The sequence below is a fragment of the Lissotriton helveticus genome, chromosome 2_1, assembly GCF_964261635.1.
Source record: "Lissotriton helveticus chromosome 2_1, aLisHel1.1, whole genome shotgun sequence".
NCBI classification, from domain to species: domain Eukaryota; kingdom Metazoa; phylum Chordata; class Amphibia; order Caudata; family Salamandridae; genus Lissotriton; species Lissotriton helveticus.
The window spans coordinates 2,060,685,864-2,060,707,976 of record NC_136059.1 but is presented as its reverse complement, the minus strand read 5'-3'; the positions used below and the strand labels follow the sequence as shown (position 1 = coordinate 2,060,707,976).

At 42.8% G+C, this 22,113-nt stretch overlaps 1 protein-coding gene across 1 annotated transcript in view; it reads right to left on the bottom strand.

The window, feature by feature from the left end:
* The window catches only part of CPE (carboxypeptidase E), a 332,480-nt gene that overhangs the window by 57,755 nt on the left and 252,612 nt on the right, over positions 1-22,113 (bottom strand). Inside the window, exons 6-7 of the mRNA XM_078677023.1 lie at positions 15,829-15,968; positions 4,839-4,938 (exon numbers count right to left, since the gene is read on the bottom strand). Coding sequence (XP_078533149.1) covers positions 4,839-4,938; positions 15,829-15,968 — 240 coding nt within the window. The remainder of the gene's footprint in view (positions 1-4,838; positions 4,939-15,828; positions 15,969-22,113) is intronic.

The window sequence follows — 22,113 nt, the reverse complement described above, 5'->3', positions numbered from 1 at the left end:
GCTTTCCACAAAAACATGTTTACATTTCCATTGGGGAACTGCCGAGGGTGGGCATTTGGCTGAAGTGGGGCGAGGCAGGCTGGAATTGTGCAGTACTGTAATGCAAGTCAAATGTTTTACAATAACGTAAAACTTACAGCAGAAGTTAATTTAAACGAGTGCCCACGATCAAAGCAGCAGGTATGAGTTTCATAGATTGGATACATTTACTTGTTTCATAAGTAGAGAGGTAACATGGTGCAGTCGCTATCAGACTTCTCAGAATCCCGTGAATAAATTGTTATTTTGTGAAACCGGGTGTGAAGTTCCTTATGTTACATGCATTCCTGATATTTTTCCCTGACAGCCTCATTGCGATTTAGTTGGGCCGCTTATTTCCTGCTTAGTGTAATCTAGTCGTTTGGGCCTTCTCAGTAGTTTAGCAGTGTAATGTTTTAAAATAGATTGTTTGCTTCGGTTACACATGCTTTGAGTCGCTTCTTGTAAGTGAAAGTTTTTAAAGTGTCAGTTTATGAATACATTCGTGCACATGGACGTGTACTTGGTGCACCTCACGGTTTGCCCAAGTGTGTTTGGCATTTGTATCAGTATCAGTCAACCATGGTTGTAAAGCGTGGCTGGCAACTCACCTGTGAGGGCCGGGGAAGGGAGAGTATTACCTAATTATTTTGTCATTTTTGCACGTTGACGCTGTCTGGGAAAAGGTTTCACCTGTGCACCAGTTTGACACCCAAATACAGCAAAGAACAGAAAAGTGATAAATCAGCATTAGAGAAGAGCTTTCCAAAATGACCTGACCAAAATCATTGTTGGCGCTTCTTGCGATGAAACTTGGGTGCAAGATTTGTCAACCATCCTGAATCGCGTCCTGCTCAGTAACATGAGACAACTACTCGCAGAAAGAGCTCTTTGAAGCAGATAACCTATTTATCTGAACTCTGATAGGTTCACGCGTAAACTTCAGTGTGGAACATTGTAATATCTCCTAGAATGAATGCTGCACGTCCTAAAAAGCTATTCTTCCCAGTTTTGCTGAAGATCCTGGTGCTTTGTTGTGCACAGTTGTCTTAAGTGAGACCTAAGATTTTCCTGCATCTCCAGTCTGAGTGCACTGTGGCAGAAGAGGGTGTGCCAGGAAGCCCTTTCCTGTGTGTTTTTGTATACATTATTGTTAACATTCTTTTTTAACAATTAAGCAAACATAGTAATTCAGTCCTATTCAAAGACAGGAGAAAGAGCAAAATGCATGCAAAGCCATTCTGCTTTCAAAATTAATGGCTATTCTAGCTTCCTGCAGCTAATCACAACATTTTTTATCTTGTTTCAATAACATTGCTTCTAGGTAGGTTTATTACTACAGAAGGCCTGTTCCGAACCCTGTGCTGACATTCTGAACAGTTTGGACAGCAAAGTACATTTCCAATAAGTTTAAAATTTAAGGGATTTTGAGGCGAATGCTTTTCTGGGCTTCTTTCACTTTGAGTAGCTGAATCTGGCCTAGTGACAGTTCTGACACTTCTGAATGTTGCCCATGTCCGCTTTAGTTCTTTCTGGTCTATCGGCCTCATTTAAGAATGCCCATGCCTTACTCCTGCGCCATGTTAGAGGTAGGGCTATGCAAGTATTGTTTATCGTGAGCCATTTTTTCCCTTACATTTCAGTTTGCTGCGCTGCCTCCACTTTCAAGCGCACATTACAGGAAAGGTCTCTCCTGTACTGTGACACATTTTCCACATGTGTGGTGGTTACCAATATGTTTTCTTCTGGTTAAATTGAGAAATACTTCTTGTCTATCAATTTCGTTGCCATGCATGTTGCCCATTCTTGATTGAATGAACTGCAGTTGTCTAAAGTTGAATCTAGCAAGACAAAGGAAATGGTTGCAGGTGTATTGGAAGACCATAGCTCTTTTGTATACTGGCCATGAGAGATAAGGCTTGCTCATACCTCTAATGCTGATATGCGGCTTAGAATTCCATTTGACTAAACTCTTTGTGGCACCCCAGGAAAGAGTGTTGATGTACGTACCTTTTCGAGATGAAAACTCCGGAGTAGCTTCTCGCCAAAAAAACAAAAACCGCTTGAACATCCCATCAGGGGTAACCAGTGCTATATAAATGCAAACTTTTTCCCTCTTCTATCCCTCCGCTATCCTTCTCAATCCAAGTAACTGATTAATATCCACCACTCAAATTACTTTCATATTTCACCATGCTAATTCATTACTAATCCTTATGGGTTCCGAATAGAGTGCTACTCGCCGAAAAAAGTGCTTTAACACCCCATCAGGGGTAACAAGTGCTATGTAAATGCTAACCTGTTTCACTCTAATATTCCTCTGCTATCCTTCGGAATCCAAATAACAGACTAACCTAACCACCACTCAAATTACTTTAATATTTAACTATACTAACTCAACACTAAACCTTTATGGGTTCCAGAGTAGCGGGCTTCTCCCCGAAAAAGCACTTTCATGCCTCGTCAGGGGTAGTAAGCAATATATAAATGCAATTACAATACAATACAGTAAAAGCAACAAGAGCCGCACAAAAAATAAATACATATCCGGCATTAAGGCACATTATTAATCTCATGTTTTCATGCTGAGGGCCTGCGCTTCAGATTTATTGGCATGTGAAATCCCACCAATGATTGCCAGAAGCTGCGCTTGAGTCACATAGTTTGGGTTTGATAGCCTGATGCTATCAAATCCTCTGTAGATTTATTTTGCTGGTTGATTAAAGTGTCCAAAAGCAAAATGAGCAATAGTATGCAGCAGAAACCATTGTCCAGACACCATTGTCAGTCTCCTTAATTAAATCCACTTATGGTAAAATGCCATACACCCACTACACTGTATGTAATTGGCTTATTAAGAGATGGAAAGGGTTAACTCTTTTGAAAAAAGATTTATCATTTGGGAGCTAAATTGAAAGAGTCATATATGACTTTTTCATTCTTCCACCACTTTTGCCTCTTGAGGACTAAAGAGTCATTCATGTTGTGCACATAATTTGGTGCAAGCTTGTTAAAATGTAGAATGTTTAGGATACACTACAGGAAGACCTGTGCAAACAAGCCTGAAGTGGACAAATTGTAAAAGGAAGCCATAATCAAAAAATATGACATTGTTTCTATCTTCACATGGAGTTAATTTGTGATGTATTTTTCAATACTCAAGTCAATGTGAGTGGATGAATTAATGAGTTTCTAAGTGAACGTGTTGGCAGCGCATGCTTTAGCGCTCCTGGCGCCTAATGCAACAATCTCTTTTGGTGGCGCATACATCAAGCTTGAGGAGGTGGGGGGGCCGCCATGTTCACATACACTCTGAAAGAACGAGTCCTTAAAATTAACAATGGCACGTGCTTTCACAGTGCATGCACAAATGGTGTGCCCCCAAGCTTTGCAGTCAGTGATATGGTGTCCTTAATCGCTATTGTGTGTCTTGTGCAGCACAGCTATGCATTGATTAGCCAAGGCCAATAATGATATAGCCCTGTCACCCCTCAACTTTACATAATTAATTACTGCATATTTAATAAATCAGAGGTGTACTCTTTTCCTGCATTTAATCCTTATTCCTCCATTCATTTCGTACTTTCTTTTTTTCCTGCTCCTTCCTCCATCCCTTTAATTTCTTCCTTTCTTATCCCCAACCCTTGCTTCTGTGTTTTCTCCTCCTTTCCTTTCTTCTTTCTATTCATCTATCACACATCATTGATTTCCTTTCTCCTTCTATCCCTTACTTTATTCTCTTCTCATTCTTTTCTTATTTCTTCTTTCTTTCATCCATTACTTATTTATTTCCTCACTCCAGTACCCCTTCCACCCTGCATTTGATGCTGCATTCTTTAATGTATTCCTTCCTTTATCCCTTCCTTTCTTTTAAACAGCACAGTATAAGCACATTCTATTTAGTTTGAACAACTGCCTCAAGTCCTCTATTGCCCTTTCCTAAAGCAGCATTTTAAGATTTGCACACATTCTCTAATTTGAGATAACTTTTAACTTGTTGTCATAGGCTTCCCATATGTTACATTATGTTATGTTGCAGTATTGATTAGTATAGCACACTAATCACCCAAGAGGGTATCCAGGCAGTTGGGCAGGTGTGTAGGTGGGAGGTCATGTGAAGAGCCAGGTCTTCAGCTTCTTGCGGAGCTCAAGATGTGAGGAGGTGGCTATGATGTGTTGAGGCATGATGATGTGGGTGGAACCAATAAAGGAAGTGGGTGGAGCCTCTGGATGAAGTGGGCGGGGCTGGACAAGTGGGTGTGACCTCCTCAAAAAATTTGAGCACCTGCACTTAATATTTTACAAATTAAGCACTGGAGACACGTCGACAACACATTGATATAAAGGGCACTCAATCAAACCAAAAATGTAAAGCATTTATATCTCTGCACTTTGGCAGAAGTGTATTTCAAAGCACGTTTTCAGAAAGGTATTCTTTTAACATTCTTACTGGATTGTAGAAGAATTTGATTACTCCGAGCAGCATTTGTTACTCATTTTTTTAGACTCAAATGTAACCATCTCATCATTTCCCAAAGAAATCCCCAAATCTGGCTTCTATTTTCCTTTAGCGCTTACTCAATGCCCCTCTCTGTAGCCCTTATACCGTGCTTGAAAGATTCATTTCTTTTTTCAGCCCTAGCACCTTTGGTACATGCAAAGCAGCACAGTCAAAACACCAATCATAAAGCAAATTAGAGGATGAGGTTAAAATAAAAAAACTCCTGGTTTCCCAGAACGAACAATCTGAAAAGCATGTGACAAAAAGACTTTTTTCTATATTACTACTTGCTGTCATTAAGAGAACTCCCCGGACTTACCGGATGTTACGTCATGATTTATTCCATCCACGTAGATTGTCGCATTGGAAAGTGGATTTCCCTGAAGATCTCTAACAAATCCTTTCACTCCTCGATGTACCTAAAAATTAAGCAGTCAATAGTCATTCAACCTGAATGATTTATTTGTGATTCCTAAGCAGTTCCAGAAACTTTAATCCACTATTGTAGCTACCAATTAGGCCGACTCCAGTGGGAGCCTCCGCCACTCCCTCCCCCTAGAAACCGAAGTTGCCTCCCACCCCCGGCATCTGAACAGGTCCTCCTGTTCAATAGTGGGACCTTGTCAGCTGCCAGGGAACAGCCATTCCTTGGTGGGGCTTCTAACCTCTGCCCACGCCCCACTCTCCACGCGAGATCACGCCTTGGCCACAAACTGAGTTTCTCTTCAAAATGCTTTCCTAGTATTGTTAAGTCACACTGTACAAACATATTAAAAGTCATCATAGTGCTGTCAAATAACGAAAATGGTTCCACTATGATGTGGGTGATCTGGGACCCACCGATAGTAGCATCCACCTTTTCTGTGTTGTGTAGCACAAGGAGGTAAACTCAGCAAGAAACCATTTTTTCTAAGATAGGCCTGTAGATTGTGACATGCCCTGCGCACATGCTCATATACGGTTGTCTTGCACAATTTACCGCCTTGCACCACGGTTCTGAGGTAAGTGTGCACTATTTAGCATGGGAATTGGAATTGAAGCATAAACTTTATATACACAAGTTAGGAGTTTCACATGCACTGGATATATGCATCATCTTAGTAGATTGGATTTTGCATCAAAAACTGTGGGTGTTTGTGCTGATATGCTCCCTTATTGCCCTCTTTGCAAAAAACAACAGATAGCCGTGCAAGGTGGTATTTGAGAAAAGGGCACTGTAACATTGTGGTGTTCTCCCGGAGTGAAGGGAGTGTACCATAAAGGATTAGCAGTGCCAAAGTGCCCTGGGTCCTAAAGCCAACAAAAACGAGGTCAGAAAAAGAGGAGGAGGAAGACAAAAAGTTTGGGGTGATCCTTCAGAGAGGGTCATTTTCCAACAACCCACCATTGAAGTCAAAGGGAGGAGGAGGAATACCAACACTCAATAGAATTCATTGTATAGTGGAACTTCGCACTGTCAATCACCAACATTGTCAATAAAAGCATTGAATTGACTACCATGTACCCCAAAATATTTCTTTCATTTTTTTTACATTGCATCTACAAGTACAGGACCTACCACTAGAGGTCCCTGCCCTCTAAAGTCAAAGAGCTGAGGATCAGACAGAGCTTAAAAAGTCCACAAAACCTCTCCCAGGGCCATACATATAACCCCCTGGGAGGCAAAGAACTATTTTCCATAGAACATTCCTACGGGTATGCTGCACTTTTGCAGCCTCCAAGACATGCTTAAATCATGTTTCTCCTCGGCTCCTCTCCAGGATATCAACAGTGCACATCTCCTGCTCACGAGGAGTGTGGGCAGTGAAATAAGAGGTTGGAGTTCCCCCTCTAAGACACAGGCACAGGGTGGGGTGAACAGAAGCTCAGTCCCAGGGTATAGGGTCCCTGGGACCTTAAATACATGCGGCTGACCCCTAGGGCAAAACTGTGGTCAGGGATGGGGGGCCCACTCGTCCCCACCCCATTAAAGATAAATGAATGTCAGTGTACCGACCCCAAGTCTCTCTGGTGACTTCAATTGATCACTTCCCACCAAAACATCAAAGGTGAAGCCCTCCTGTGATGGGTCCAGAGGTCTGGTCCTCTTTTGCTTCTGCGAGTCTGGGCTGTCCCAGCCCAGGTGTAGTGTGGAAAGCTAACTGAATGAATGAAAGCCTTGTTTTGAGTGATAGATGTAGGAAACACTTTTCTTTACATATCACCATTTGCAGAGGATCCTCCGGTTTGCTTACACCTTGTGAGTTAAGATCACCAGCCCATTTTGCCCTGTGCTTATTTTGCACCACACATCCTTGTGAAAGTTTTTTAAATCAGCCCTTTACTATATTTTAATTAAGATACTCTTAATATCTATCGCCACAACAGGAAACCATGGAAAGGAACATCTCTTGGTTCATATGAAAATCAAAAAGGAACTGCAGTAGGAAAGAGCATTAAATAATCACATTTATCAGAAGACACAGTGTATAAGATACTGAATCTAGGTATCTGTGTTTATTTATCAGGTATGTATGTTGTCTTGCAGTCTCTGTCTGTAGCAAAGTTACTTCAGAACCATCAGAACTCTGGTTCCAACAGCTAGGCTGTAACTTGTTCACTATGTTTTAGAATGGCAACACTTTGTAGATTGGCACCATTAAATCATAAAAGACTGTGTAATCACATAAAGGCCATGTACTGAACTCTTTGCAGATAGGATGTCCAGGTTCTTCAGTTGGGAAGAGGGGATCTTATGTCAGTGGTGTATCTCTAAGAAGCTTTGGTGAACAGGGTCGACTTGAAAAGCCTACTTGAAGGACCAGCGTGGCTTTTAGCTAAGCGTCCAAGGCATTCCAAACAATGGTGACTTATCACCTGATAGCATGTACCCTCTATGTATTTTATTTGAATACACACGAGATTGACTAGCCTAATCAGTATTAATTCATGTAAACTCTTGGTGTGTGATGGAGTAATTTAGGCTATTTCCTCCATAAACCTTTCAAGCTGTGCATAAGATTTATAAATTGATTGACTGTGCCAATGGGAACCAAATGTTATTCTTAAAATCTAGAGTGGTGTGGGTGCATCATTTCAGCAGCCTTATTGTGGATTTTGTTTCTTTCATTTTGCAGCTCTGAAACAGTCTATGTTGCAGTAGTCTATTTGTGAAAGAGCTAGCACTCAGACGAGCTTCACACAGTGTAAGGTTTGCAGCAGTGGCAGGACCCTCATGATCATCATAACCTGCAAATGTGTACTTTGTTAAGGTGCAAAGATATTCTGGGGAAGGTAGCTCTCACCATCAAATCATGCTTTTAGGTTCTTGACCTACCTGATGGGTATCTAGCAAATCTCTAATTCCTGAGGACAATTGAAGTGATGGCTATTGTTGATGATGTTACCTGTCACCGTGATTTCTATTTAGGATTGGCTGAGGCAAAGTTGCTCTCCCTTATTGAGAAGAAGATGTGCATACATAGACTTTGCTTAGTGAGAAGAGAATGAATCTATCGGGCATAGGATTATGTGTTGGTCCAATGTGTTGTACTCCACGTGTGGATGTAGCAGGAATGAAAACATCAGTATAGTCCGTATCAAGAGGCGTGAAGAAATGGGGCTTCCTCTCGATGTCTAGAATCCAGGTTGCCGTTGAGGAATACTTTGTGGGTTTCAATGATGACTTAATTTTGGCATTTGACCAATCACTTTTTAAGCCATGGATTTCATTAATAAGGGGGTGATTATGCTTTGCAGGAATCCATTAGATTAGTATTTCCCAAACTGTGGTTGGGTCGCGAGTCGAATTTTGGTGGGTTGCAAATGTCCTGGTCTATATGTAATATTTCAAATGATTAGCTAAGTTTGCGCACCAGTGAAAAGGGCTGAACAATTTCCCTCAATCCAGTTTTAAAACAAACCATTTCAAGTATTTGCAAGCAAGACTCCGAGTGAACCTTACAGAATTTGTTTCTGCAGTTTTTTTACTTCATAAAACCATTTGAAGAGAGAATGTACTCACCTAACAGAGAATGTGATCATACACAACCATACTATTGTGCTTGACTTTCACACAAAAATGAAGAAATATGGTTGCGGCTAAATGGGAAGAGCTTCCGAATGTGTATCTGGGGAGCAGCGGCTGCTCTTCCACTAAGGCAAGCAGTATTAAAGGAAATAATAACCAATGTTATTATCATCTTAGTTTTCCGTTTCCTGCTGCGGGGCAGGGCTGGACTGCCAGAGCCCTGTCACCCCAATTAAATAGCGTCCGCCACTGCTGGGGAATCAGGTTTGAGTCCTTCTGTTTGCTCAACATCCTTTAATTCTGGCAAATTTAGGCCGTGTTTGTGATAGGTGTGTGTGTATATATATATATATATATATATATATATATATATATATATATATATATATATATATATATATATATATATATATATATATATATATATATATAAACGTATATGTATATAAATATGTACATTTATTCTCAGTTATCAACACCAAGATTTTTCAAAACCTTGTGATTTTAGTAAATGGATGCCACAGGCCAGCGCCCCACTCTGAAAAGTGTTCCAGCTCAAGACTCCAGTGCAGTTCACCATTTGCCACTTTTTTGGGCAGGTCAATATCTTGGCCACAGTTCGATATCAAGGGGCGCTGGCAAGGTCCTGACGGTTACAAACAGTTGCTGGTATTACGTTAAAAAAAATCGCCCTGGTTCATGTCCATTAAGGCTAGGTTGGTCGTGGAAGCTTGTCATTCTAAAAACTGGGTCAAGGTTCTAAAACATTTGGAAAGAAAGCACTTCCTTAGATTTAAGCATGGTATGCAGTGAAATTGTGTTAATCTGATTACTGAGACAGATGAGGCATACATCAGCCGCCATTTTTCAGAATTCGATGTCCTCTGTTGTTCACCGGAATTCTGGAATGGTTATTGATTCCAAAAAGCAAAAAGGGGGTTGCGTAATATTTTGCAATTCTCTGGCGAGCTTCTTGCTGTTCATTTGAATGTTCTGTCAACATTTTGGGCGATTCGGAACTGAAGGTGGTGAAAAGACATGAGTGATGTTGGTAAGTTGGACAGAGATAATAGTTAGCAACCCTGAGTTGGCAACCTTGAGTGTGCTGTTAGTTGGAAAATACTAAATAACCAACTCTAAGTGAACTATAAGACCCATGACTGTCGTAATTTGGTTTGCTACATAAAAGAACAGTTTACCACTCTTTCAACACTACAGTTACCCGCCCTCTCCCCCTCAAGCAGCAACTCATGTAATGGTGCTTGTTAATGGTCTTATTTTAAGGGAAAGGCAGCACGAGCGTTATGATTAATTAAAAATCAAAATCTTGAACTGGTTGTAGACGTGTGAGTCAGTCTTGAATCTCATTTCAAGCCCAGATGTATCTCTTCAGGTGACTGTTGTGGTGAATTTCAGGGACCCACTACGTTTACAAAACATCTTTACCTGTCTGTGTGACTAATTTAGGTAATGCCACTCGCTTATTCTTATAACTGGAATGTTTTTGGCATAATAATACAAAAATTGTCATCCTAATATTAATCTCTCCAATCAATCTGCTCCAGTTACATCTAATGCAACATATAACACGTTGTCGGTCTCAGATTCGTTGGATGTGAATGTTTGACTGATGCCTGGTAACTTGGGACTGAAGTCTACCTATCACCATGAGATGATTATGATTTAAGTTATAATCTCTGAGCAGCAATCTGGAAATAGGATGGTCTCAAAATCCTACTGTTGATTATGGTTGGAATTTCACAAACAATAAAAAAAAATTACAGATTGGATGAACTTTGTGAAAGGCTTTAACATTCATTTTTAGGAAATGCGGATGATTAATAATTTTAATAAAAATCCTTAATTATTTACTTAGGGTCCAGCAACAGAAACCTCCAACACAAATGGCCGGTAATGGTTGACCAAAGTTGCTTGAATACCCGCCAACGACTACACTATGCCTTCCATACCAATGAGTCTGATGCCTAACCCCTGGATCTTTTTCCAACAGAATTTAGATATTTGGGCCCCCGTTGTTACTAGAATCCTGAGTGACACCAGTTGTACTTCTTATGGACAAATAATATATACAAGCACTGGCAATGCCAATCGTTCTCGTTTACCTATATGGAAAAACATGACTCACTGGCATTGCCAATGCTTGTTTATAGTGGTCTTTCAAGATAGGTGTTGCATCTTTCACATTTGTGCTGCAGTTTTTCTAGTAAGCACTAGGTGGCACTAAAATGCAGCAAACAGTGTTTACAAGTGATCCTATTTCCAATGCTGCATTCTGAGCAGGAAGAATGAGAAATCTACAGACAATTAAACTAACAAGCATTTGCAATGCAATATGTCTCGCATTTACAAGAGTTTGAGTTATTGGCATTATGAATGCCAACAGCTTAAACTCTCCCAAATGCGAGACCTATGGCATTGAAATACATTTTTTGTTGTCAAAGCCCCTATGCCGCACTTTCACGTGCATAAAGACCACACTCCTTTCTTTAAAAACCAGTGTCGAACAAAAGGTGTCCGGCTGCTATTAAAGTGAAACCGAGTGGAATGGGGGCTGGTACAAAAAAAAGCATCTGTTTGTCAAACAAATGTTTTTTTTTTGTCTAAAATCCCCCATGCTGCGGTTTCACTTTAATAGCTGCCACGCACCTTTCCCTAGACACGGCTCTTCTAAAGAAAGGGGGCGCGGCCTTCAAGCATGTGAAAGTGCAGCATGGGGGCTTTGAAAACAAAACAAATATTTGAAATGCAAAAGGTCTTGCATTTGCGAGAGTTTAAGCTATTGCCATTTACAACGCCAACAGCTCAAACTCTCCTAAATGCGAGACCAAAGGCATTGTAAAGAAGCGGCCGCCATTTTCCTGGCTGCTTGGAAAGTGAAAGCATGCATGGTGCACTGAATGTAAGGAAAGCACATCATGCTTGCAGTAGGGCAAAACCCATTAAAGAAAATAATGCTTAGAGACTAAATAAAACAAACAGTGCAGAAACGGAAGTAAAAGGGCCAATCCTCAGGGGAGGTTTCAAATGAAGACAAGGCGGTACTAAGGATGGACTAACAAGGAGATTAAGGAATTAGAAGCCAGCATTTACAAAGGACAACGAGGCAAGCCAATGAAAAATATGGGCAGAGAGTTGGCAGAGCTTCAAATCTCTAACTCAATACAGCATGCCTCGCAGAGCAGCGTATGCGCTGCCCAGGCTCGACCTAAAATTCTACTGTGGCCTGGTCTACAAGAAAAAGAGTAGACAAAATCAAATAGGAGCAACTGGAGTGACATGTAGACCTATCTAATTTTGAGCAAGGATTGGCTCTACATAGTATGACATACAGTGCTGTCTTCTGGCGGACTGGCAGAGCGATATGCAGCAAGACCGTAAAAAGGCAATAGGGGAGACCCTCGGTGTTACCATCCTATCACCCTAATCAATCCTATGGTTACAATAGCAAGGAGAGTGGTTATGGAAAAGGTTTTGACATGCACAGAGGAAAAAGGTTTTTCTGTGGATTCTCAATATGGCTTTAGAGAAGTTTTGGGCACTGTCGAACAGTGCCAGAACCGTAGCCACATAATTAGTGAATACACTGTGACGACCGATAGGACAATGCATCTTGCAACAATGGACCTCATCTGACCAAGTAAACAGGCCAAATGTATGGTTCATTCTTGAGGATATTTGGTCTATATTTGTATTTTAGACTTCCTGCAACATGTGCACACTAATTTCACAGCTCAATTAGAATATGGTTCCAATGGTGAAATTTCTAGAAGCTTTTCTTTGGCCAGGGTTAACCGTCCATGTTACATACTAGCCACAATTCTTTTTATTCTTTATACTAATAATTTGGAGCCATGCTTGAGGGAGAGAGGGTAGGCCTATCCCAATAACCTAAAAAAGAAAAATCACGCTTTTATTAAAAGTCAGCGATATTCATGCATTACCGAGCTAATGCTCTTAGCCATGTTATCCACCTACCATTGGATAACATGGCTAAGAACTGCTCAGGGGCAGGTGTTAGCTTTTGGAGATATTCGCGCTTAGCGTGAATATCTCCAAAAGTTGGTAATATGAGATAGCGATGTTAGCGACTGTTTCCAGTCGCTAACATCTTGGCACGCCCACTTTGCATGTCATTAGTGATAAATATCACTGACATGCAAAGCGGGGCCCAAGATGGTCGCTATCTCCTAGTAGCTGTCGCTAACTGGTGTTGGCGACAGCTAGGTAATAGGGAGATAATTTTATCTCCGCTTTCTTGGCTGTTAAAGCCAAAAAAGCGGAGATAAACCCCCTTGATAATATGCCCTTAAGTTCTGCAGGAGAATTTTAGGGCTGTCCTAACGCAGCTCCCCTACCACTACCATTTTGCCTGTCTTGAAGATCAAGGACTACGTTTTTTGGAATATGCAATATAGCTGCAGTCACTTGTGTTGCAGTTTTTGTAAAGCAGCTTCTCCACTGCCCTTCATGCTCCATTATCTTTCTCCGTTAGCATGGGTATAATAGTGAAAGTCCTTCCACCAAGTGCTGAATAAAGAAGCCTACATGGCACACACATAATTTGCTTAGGAACCGAGGGTATAACAGCTATTACAAAAATAAGTCAGCCTGGCTAGTGAATTCTACGTCCATGGTGGCCGATTACCCAACCACAATGGTGGGAATTCTAGGCAGCTGCCTCTATTCCAACCATGCAGTTGTGCATGCAAAAAGCAAGCTTAATCACAGAAAAAATAAATGTGACCACTTCACGCCGATTTGGCATGACCTTTATTGACTTCCACCGGAGGCCAGAATAAACTTCAATACTGGCAGCTTTATTCACCAAGCTATCCACCAGAGAAGACCAAACTACTTGGCTAAATCACTGAGATTTTACAGGCAAAAGCACACTACTGCCAATATCGCCCAAATTCAAAACAATCAAAGAACACATCTTTTTCCACAGCAGCATGTACTCTACGGAAATCTCTATCAACCTCTGTGAGACAACAACTGCCGTATTCTACTTCAAAAGGCACTTACAAATGTCCTATTCAAAAGACTTAGATCTAGAAATCCACATCTGCACATAGTGCAGAATTAACTCATCCTGTTTCTTCTATTGCTTTTCTTAACTATTTGTCCATGCCCCATACATTTTACCTTCAACACAACGTTCCTACAAGAGGCCGACCCTCAACCTTCACCCCAAAATATTACTACTCTTGCATGTTTAGTCCATATACTCCTCGCATGGTTTGTTAAAATAGTAAAGCACACTATTGCACTGAGGTGCACTTGCGGTATAGAAAACTGTCAACTAAGTAAATGGTGGTTTTATGTAAACCTAAAACCAAGAGTATGTCACTCGTGAGAAGGGAGATGAGCAGAAAATGAGGCAGAAGCTCAAGACATGCATCTTAATCTTCAATTTAATGTGATTGGTTGGTTCAGTAAACATTTTCACACACATTGAGGGCATATTTACAAAACAAATGTCGGAGTGCGGAGCTGTGCCAAATTCGGCAGCGTTGTGCTCCGACATAGTGAAAATGCAGGGATGCGCCGTATTCACAGTGGTTGTGGTTGCACAAAAAAAGCTGCCTAGTGCCAGTGCAGGCACCCTGCCACCATGGTGCATGGGTGACTGCGCTGCAGTGACAATTGTTTATGTGCAGGATGGGACACCTTCCCGCACACAAACAATTAATAATGGCGATTTGCTCTTCTATGTGATGCAGAAGAGCAAAAAACAAGGATAAATTAATAATTTACCCTCGTAACGCCTTTCTAACGCCTGGTATTCCACGGCACTTGTTTTTGCCGCTGCCTCAGCCTTGTAAATCGGGGTCAGCGTAAAAAAAGCAATGCGCACAACACAGCAACACCCATCGGACGCCACTTTGCCACAGAGGACTGCTTTGGAAAGGGGCATATTTATAACGTTGCATTAAGCAACACTAAGTGGCTTATCGCTACCTTCTAAATATGGAAAATTACGATACCGGATTGTTAAAAAAAGTGACGGTCCAGTGGAGATAGAGGCTTCTAAATATGCCCTATTAATTTTTTTCTAGGTGCCAAATTAAATACACACGAGACTGAAAAATTCTGCTGTGACTAAGGATGTAGCATGATGTCTGTCTACCAGTATGGGCCCAAGCTTTTCAGCGAAGCTAGAAGGTTGTTCAGACGCCATTATAGTAGGACTTGTAAGTTGTGCCACAAACAAAAAACTTTGTTACAGATTTGAAGCAGGTGTCATTGTGTCTAAGTGGCCACTCTGCAACGTTTTTTTCAGTAATCTAATACAATGGAAGTGTGGCCTTTAGGACAGAGTGAATACCTACAAACACATAGGGGCCTATTACGATGGAGGATTTTCCGTAACCTCCGGGCCAGCGGAAGCCACCGCCGGCCCGGAGGATGTGGAAAATCCTCTGCGGACCCACCAAAGACCCACCGCCACATTAGGATGGCTGGTGGGTCCTGGTTTCCGTCCGCAGCTTTTCCGCCGCGGTTGGCTTACAACCGCGGCGGAAAAGCACTAATATGGTGACGGTGTCTCTCAGACACCGTCAGCCAGATTAGGATGGGCTCTGAAACATGCTTTTCCGCGGTGGCTTTTCTGCCGTGGAAAAGCATGTGTAACTTCACTGCGGGGCCCGTTGCGGGCCCCCTAGGTGAAGGGGGGGTGGGGGTGCACATGGGGGGTACCTACGGTACCCCCCTGCATTTGTATGCAGAAAGCGGCAGGCTCCGCACGGTGCCTGCCACTTTCTACATACAAATGCAATGCGTGCATTTTTAACATTGCTGCGGGTGCAGCTTGAAGCCGCACCTGCCGCAATGTTAAAAATAGAGGATGTGACCGCCAGGGTGGCGGTCACATCCTAATTGCACAGGAGGGAACTCCGCAGCCCATGCGGAGGTTCCCTCCTACTCTATGGTGGCGGACGGACTCAGGTCCGTCCGCCATCATAATGTGCCCCATAATACGTAGGATGTATCGAACAATAATAAATATTATCAGGTCAAATACTTTGGAGAATAATGCATAAGGGCAAGCTATGAAATAAGAATCAAACTATCAAAGAAAATATGGCAAATTTGCTACCGGTGCTAATATGGAAAAGATGCACATCGATTAGGACTCAGTTGCTTTCTTGATCAATTGCTTGACAGTATGGAGGCCTCCATGTAGCATAATATTTTATTACAACAACACAGTTTCACAGTGCAGTCGACCGTATACATTTTACAAATCAAAAACAATTTTGGAAATGTTTTGCCTTACCTGCTCCAAGTAATTGATAAGTGAGTTTTTATTGTCATCCCAGTAGCTTTTAAGGGCATCTTCCGGAGGGAATTTCTCACAACTAAGTTCCACAGTTATCTCAAAACAGTTACTGCTGAGGTAGTTGAAATCTTGCATGCCTAAAGTGTTGATAAAAGACACAATGACAGTACTAATGAACTGTTGTCCATTAAACAAATGAAAGTTCTTCTTTTAACAGGTCCCCTTTAAATCTATTGTATTATAAGGGTAAATCACACATTTGTTTGTTACATGGTGTATTTTCGTGGGACAATTTCGTTGGAAAATACAAGAAGCACACCTGTTGTATTGTTTTTTCTTTTGGTGATATGGCTCTGCTATTTTTGTCCCATTGACATGCATTTTAGTGCTGCGGGGATTTCAGGGCACAAATAGGAGCACATAGAAAGGATGACAGCATATGTTAGTCAATGTAAAACAATTGTTTGTGGCATGTGGAATAATAATAATTTTAGAAATGGTGGTGGGTTGTAATGTGATTTAAACCTGTAAAAAATGTTGACACTCTGGATTTGATTGACCATATTTGCATATTTGAGAAAACTATTTTCTCTCCTTATGTTCTTATAGAAATTATGGAAGGTTTTCCAGAAGCTGAAATGAGGGCAAATTTTCTATAACCTCTCAAATACCTTTCTCAGCCATGTAAAAAAAAGACATGCTGTGTAAAACATGCACCTGCAGCAGAGTCAACTGATCCCGGGTGTTCTAACAGAGCTTCACTACGGAGTTCCTAAGCACTACTAGGGCACTAACATTCCCTATTCGCGATAAAGTGAGTCACACCAGAATGTCGCTGGAATCATAGCCATAGAATTGAAAACATTTCCTAATGAGGAAACAGCAGTAAATGAACAGAATGAAGGGTCTCATTTTGTCATACAAATTATGGTTAGTGCTCAAACTAAAATGATGGCTAAAATTCAGACTTTTCTATAAATTCCCAAATATCTTCCTCATCTATGTCTGAAAAATTTCCGGGATCCTAAATGAAACATGTACTGCCTATACCAGCAGCAGTTTGTCAGATGACTTTACCATGTTCCACTGTAGCTTCACTACAGAGCTCAAATGAAAAACTAGAGTGCTACCCTTCTGTATTCACGACAAACGTGAGTCACTCCTAAATACCATTCAGTTGCAATAGGAGCTGAGTTTAATGCCATTCACTTTAACCAATTAGATTATCAAACTATTGGGTGCATTGATGTGAAGAGATTGAGCCATATCTACCCTAAACCATTGCCCTAAATGAAAATCAATTGTGGGGAACAAGAATAACAAACCTCAAAACTGCATGTGAATTATGACACTCGGGCCCTCGTTACACTGTTCTCCACCCCAGAGTTATCAATACCGGGAACAGTATGTAACTCCAGGAGGGGAAAAACCAGTTCCAATTTTGATTTGGACCCCAATGGTACACTAATAAATGAGGAATTACTGGGGAAATCAGTAACACTGGGTCTGGTACCTAGGGTAGGTAATTCCTAATTTTTCCCTGGCCTTTCGCACAGGGATTTGAGCTGTTTTCAGCAGCTGAAATCTTTGTGTGAAGGCAAGAACCTATAATTCTGCCAGTCACTCCTGTTACTGTCACAAACGGAATTAAGAGGCCACTTGTAATGAGGGCTTAAAAGAGTAATTAGCACAGTCATCTTTTCATAATGGTTGATGTATACATGTCAACATTGGAACTGCAGAAAGAGAGAAATTTAAAACAACATAATCAGGGAAATGTATTTTCGTCATTGAATTGCACTGAAGAGTGACACGTTCGAGCCAGGAGAAAGCTAAATTAAAGCCATTGTGGGTTTTAAAAATCGGGGTCTCCCGCCCGAATTGTGTCTGTCGGTATATGTGTTGATGCCCTTCAGTTCCAAAGTATCAGACTCCAGCAGAGGCTGGGCTTTCCAATGCAGATCAATGTACACAGAGGCACTATTTCACCCCAATAACAACCTCCAAAGAGGCACCGCAGTTCATTGACCTTGGTTGGTCAAATTAACATAGATCTGTGCTGTAAGCATAGCATAAGAAGGTCACCACACAAATGAATATGCAAGAGATCGGCATATGCCTGCTCCTACATATTCATGAGGCCTATGAACCGTCACTGGATAGAGCCTGAAGCCGGCATTTATGAGCCAGTAACTTCGAATTACTGCGAAAAGGCCTGAAAGTGCTCCCTCTTCAGATTTCCTACCAACTTTTATTCTTATATTTTTTAAATAAAATAAATAGAATTGCTGTGCACTTTTTATAGGCCTCTATAAGTACAGCTCCATGAAGGGCATGTATACTTACAAAAAGGGCAGGACTCAAAGTGGCATACAGGAATTGGATACTGGAGGCGCTTAACAGAGCGGTTTCCCTTTGTTAACAGAAATCTGCAGCTGTAGGCTCTGCTCTGCTCTATTCGTTCCATCTTTGCACAAATCACATCTTAATACTATTCACAAATTCACAAATGCCTTTATCCTTAACATATGTGCAGCTGTTACACCCTTTTCCCCACTTCCTCTTGCATTGTTTGGTAAAGATTAAACAGACAAATTACTCTGGTCCATTTACTGGAGTCTTAAAATAATCGATTAGAAAGCAGAGTACAGACCCGAAAACATATTACAACTTAAAAAAAACTCACAATAATTTCTTCAGATCTTTATTTATCCTTTTTGTTACAAACAAATAATACTATGTCTATATAACAAACAAAAATACTCAGCTCAACTTGTATATCATAATTCAGATGTGTGGGGGATGGGGCTTAGTCACGAAAGTTGGTGGACGGCTGTTGATTGAGCTCCGGTCCAGAAGGCAGTATAATCCATCAGAATCTTGCCCACCCAGCGCCTCGACAGCCATCGACGCACTGCTGGTGTAATCTCACAGAGACAAGATGACTGCAGGGACAGGCAGGGGCCGATGAGTCTCCCCGAGTGACAGCCTCACATCCGCAGACGGCTTTGCTGGCTCAGCTGCACCCATCTCTCCATACTTTCTGCAGCCACAGTGGACTAGTCAGCCACACTGCTTCAGCTCGTTCCGCCATCTCCCAACAGGTGTCGCACCCCCTCTCGTCCACCGAGGGTCTCCACCTCTTTGGTCCACGCGCTCACCGTGCACGCAGCATGCCACAGGCCAGGGCTCCGTCACTGCGGCATCTGCAATATCGGAAGACCTCTCGCCGGAATCAGCGAGGACTCCCCTGCGCACTCCTGGGTTGCAGAGTAAGTTTCCAGCTGCTACTCACTGTGATTGTCAAGATAACCGGGGTATGGGATGTGGAGTGTCTCTAGAGCACGTCCGCAATCTTAGGTGCTTGGCTATGCCCCCCTTTTATTGCACTCATTGTGATGTAATGACTATTACCTAATTGGCAAAGTAATCACTGTTTTATAGTGTTTTGGTCTATGGTTTATGTATAATCATTTTTAGATCTTTATACAACATTGGGGGGAGTCTCTTTTGTGGCACATTTATTGTGTCACTGGTGTAAGTGTGTTGGCCAAACACTTTACAGATTGCTTCTGGGATAAGCCTGATTGTTCATGCCAAGCTACCAAGGGGGAGAGCGGGTGTTATCTTGGATGTGTAACTCACTTCCCCTGACTAGAATGGTGGGTTGTACAGCCAGGGACCCCTGGGGATGATGTTCTACATGCCTGTAGGGAGAACCTGATAAACTTGACACTCTCCTGCTTTGGTTATTGACCTCCTCGTGGACTGCGGCTGGAGCCGGGGGCACAATCAGAAGTACATAATCACAGAGGGGTGAGCATCACTCCACAGGAACTCCCTGGATTTGTCTCTCATCAATCCCCCCCACCACCACATCTGGGGAAATGTGGCAACACTGGAGAGACGGCTGATGCCATTGACTCCTGGTGAGTCCCAGCAGCCATCCGCAGACCGCTGCGCCTTGGGATGTGAGTGGCCCTGGCTCTCGCCTGTCAGCTGCACCAGAGGACTCCCCTCCAGACACACTACCCACTCTGGCCTTGCCTGATTTACCCTTGTGACCCACCTGAGGACCCGATTGGGTACCTGCCTGAGGGAACAGAGGCAGACACTGCCCGGACTTGAGCTATGTGCCCCCATTGGCACTTGCCAGCAGGCTGCCGCCACTGTCAACGGACAAGGGCCGTCAAAAATAGACTAAAGGTCAATCCCGGCCCCCCTCATCCATGTCCGATCTCTGGACTGAACAGCACCAGGTGACCTGCGGCCTGTACAGTCACAGAATTCCTCAGCAAATTTGATGCTATCTTGAAAGTGATTGACATTTCACCTTCTTCCACAGAATCCAGAATAGAGGAGCTTCAAGTGCAATGCATTCTGCTTCATGATGGTCAGTCAAAACTGGCCTCTAGGGCTACAGTCTCAGAACACTCCACTGAGGACATAAAGTCACATGTGGCAGACCAGGAAAATACGCATGGGATCCCCTCAAAAAGGTGCAGTGACCTGAATACTAAGCAGAAGATGCCAAGTGGAGAGCTGAATGAAATAATTCACGAGTTGCTGAACTGTTAAAGGAGAGTCGTGTTCCTAGAGGAATGGGTGAAGTCCTTTACACCAGCTCAATCACTCTCCCCTTATTTTTCCATGTAGAGGCCACACCGGGTGCCGGCCCAACACCCCCCACCAGGAGTGCCCACTCGTCTTGTGGTCGCTAAACTACTTCATTACAAAGATAGGGACACTACCCTGCAGGTGGTTAGGCACCTACGTCTAATGCAAAATCAGCCAGAATCTGATTTTCCCCAATTAAACTATGCTGACCTAGCACCAACGCTCATCATTTCTCAATGTGAAGAGTTGGCTCTGAGACCTTCACATCCAGTATTCATTGCTATATCCAGGGTAGCTAAAAGTCATCTATGACCAACGCCCCCACTTCTTCATGGAGCCCGCATCAGCTTAGGACCAGGTGGAAACTCACCTAAGGGGCGGGGGGCTCCCGCTGATAGGGACAATGCATCTCTCCCTAGTTGGCAGCAGGGCTGGAAGGGTCAGCCATGCAGCAACATTGGGGGAGCTCATGGGGCACCCTCACAGGGGAAACTGAGGCAGAGCAACAGTCAGCAATCTCAGCAGAGCTAGCAATTCGTCTATCCTCACATCTTCCAGAAACTGACTTCAGCTTGGCCATAGGAAAGGATGAGACTGCATTTGGTACCTCAAGAAACATGGGGATTTTCTCCAGGTCCCTCAGTCACACCGCAAGCAGTGGACAACATGATTTAACACCCCTTTGCCTTGGCTTAACTTTATGCTCTTGGGGTAGCTTGCCATGGTGGCTGGCCACCTGGCCACTTTCTTCTTCCAGTGTCGTGATGAGCTCTATTGGCCAGGGATCTTCCCCATTAGACAGTGGATCATTGCCAACTCGCTTTGCCCCAGATCACGGATGGACTGCTCGCCCAACTTTGCCATTTCATGGATCTCCTGCCTGCTCCCCACCACCTTCTCCCCTCCAACACAAGGCTATTGTCCTCTGCCACCCCGCTCCATGTACTTGTTTACGAGAGACTGTTTTTGGCATGAAGCCACTAGCTACAGGCTCTTGTTATTGTTTGAGTTCTTTTATTTATTATGCATGGTTGTTTTCTGCAAAGCACTAAAGATGCACCATCTCCCCCCATGGGCTGGGGTGGACACTGAGGACAGACTGCCCTCCCCGCCCATTCCCTCCATTGTATACTCACATGACATCACCTCATGGTATCATGCCCAAGCACCAGATTCCTAACATTTAGCATGCAGGGAATGCATTTGACGCGCCGACGCTACTCAGTGTACTCCTACATTAAGCAGCAACATCCTCACATTAGCTTACTACAGGAAACACATCTCACTGGCAGTGAACTCCAGTGACTTAGTTAACATTGGAGGGGCACGATCTATGGCACAACATACTCCGTCTATGGGCATGGCACTTTACTCTGGATCTGTCCGGCACGCCCTTTCAAACCCAAAACACAATCATTGACAATGAAGGGAGATACATTTTTGTGGGGTGCCATTTGAATGGTGACCCCATATTCCTGGTCTGCATCCACACCCCAAACACCTAACAATGGTGTTTTGGCTGCCTGTTGGTTGGGTGTGCAGCATTTTTTAACCTTTGTGTGGGGGTTGGAATTTGAGTCACGCACCGACCACAAACCCCTTGTGGATCTGTTCACTATAGCTGGAGCGGAAAAGGCCAAGCCTTGTATTGTCAAATGGTTATAT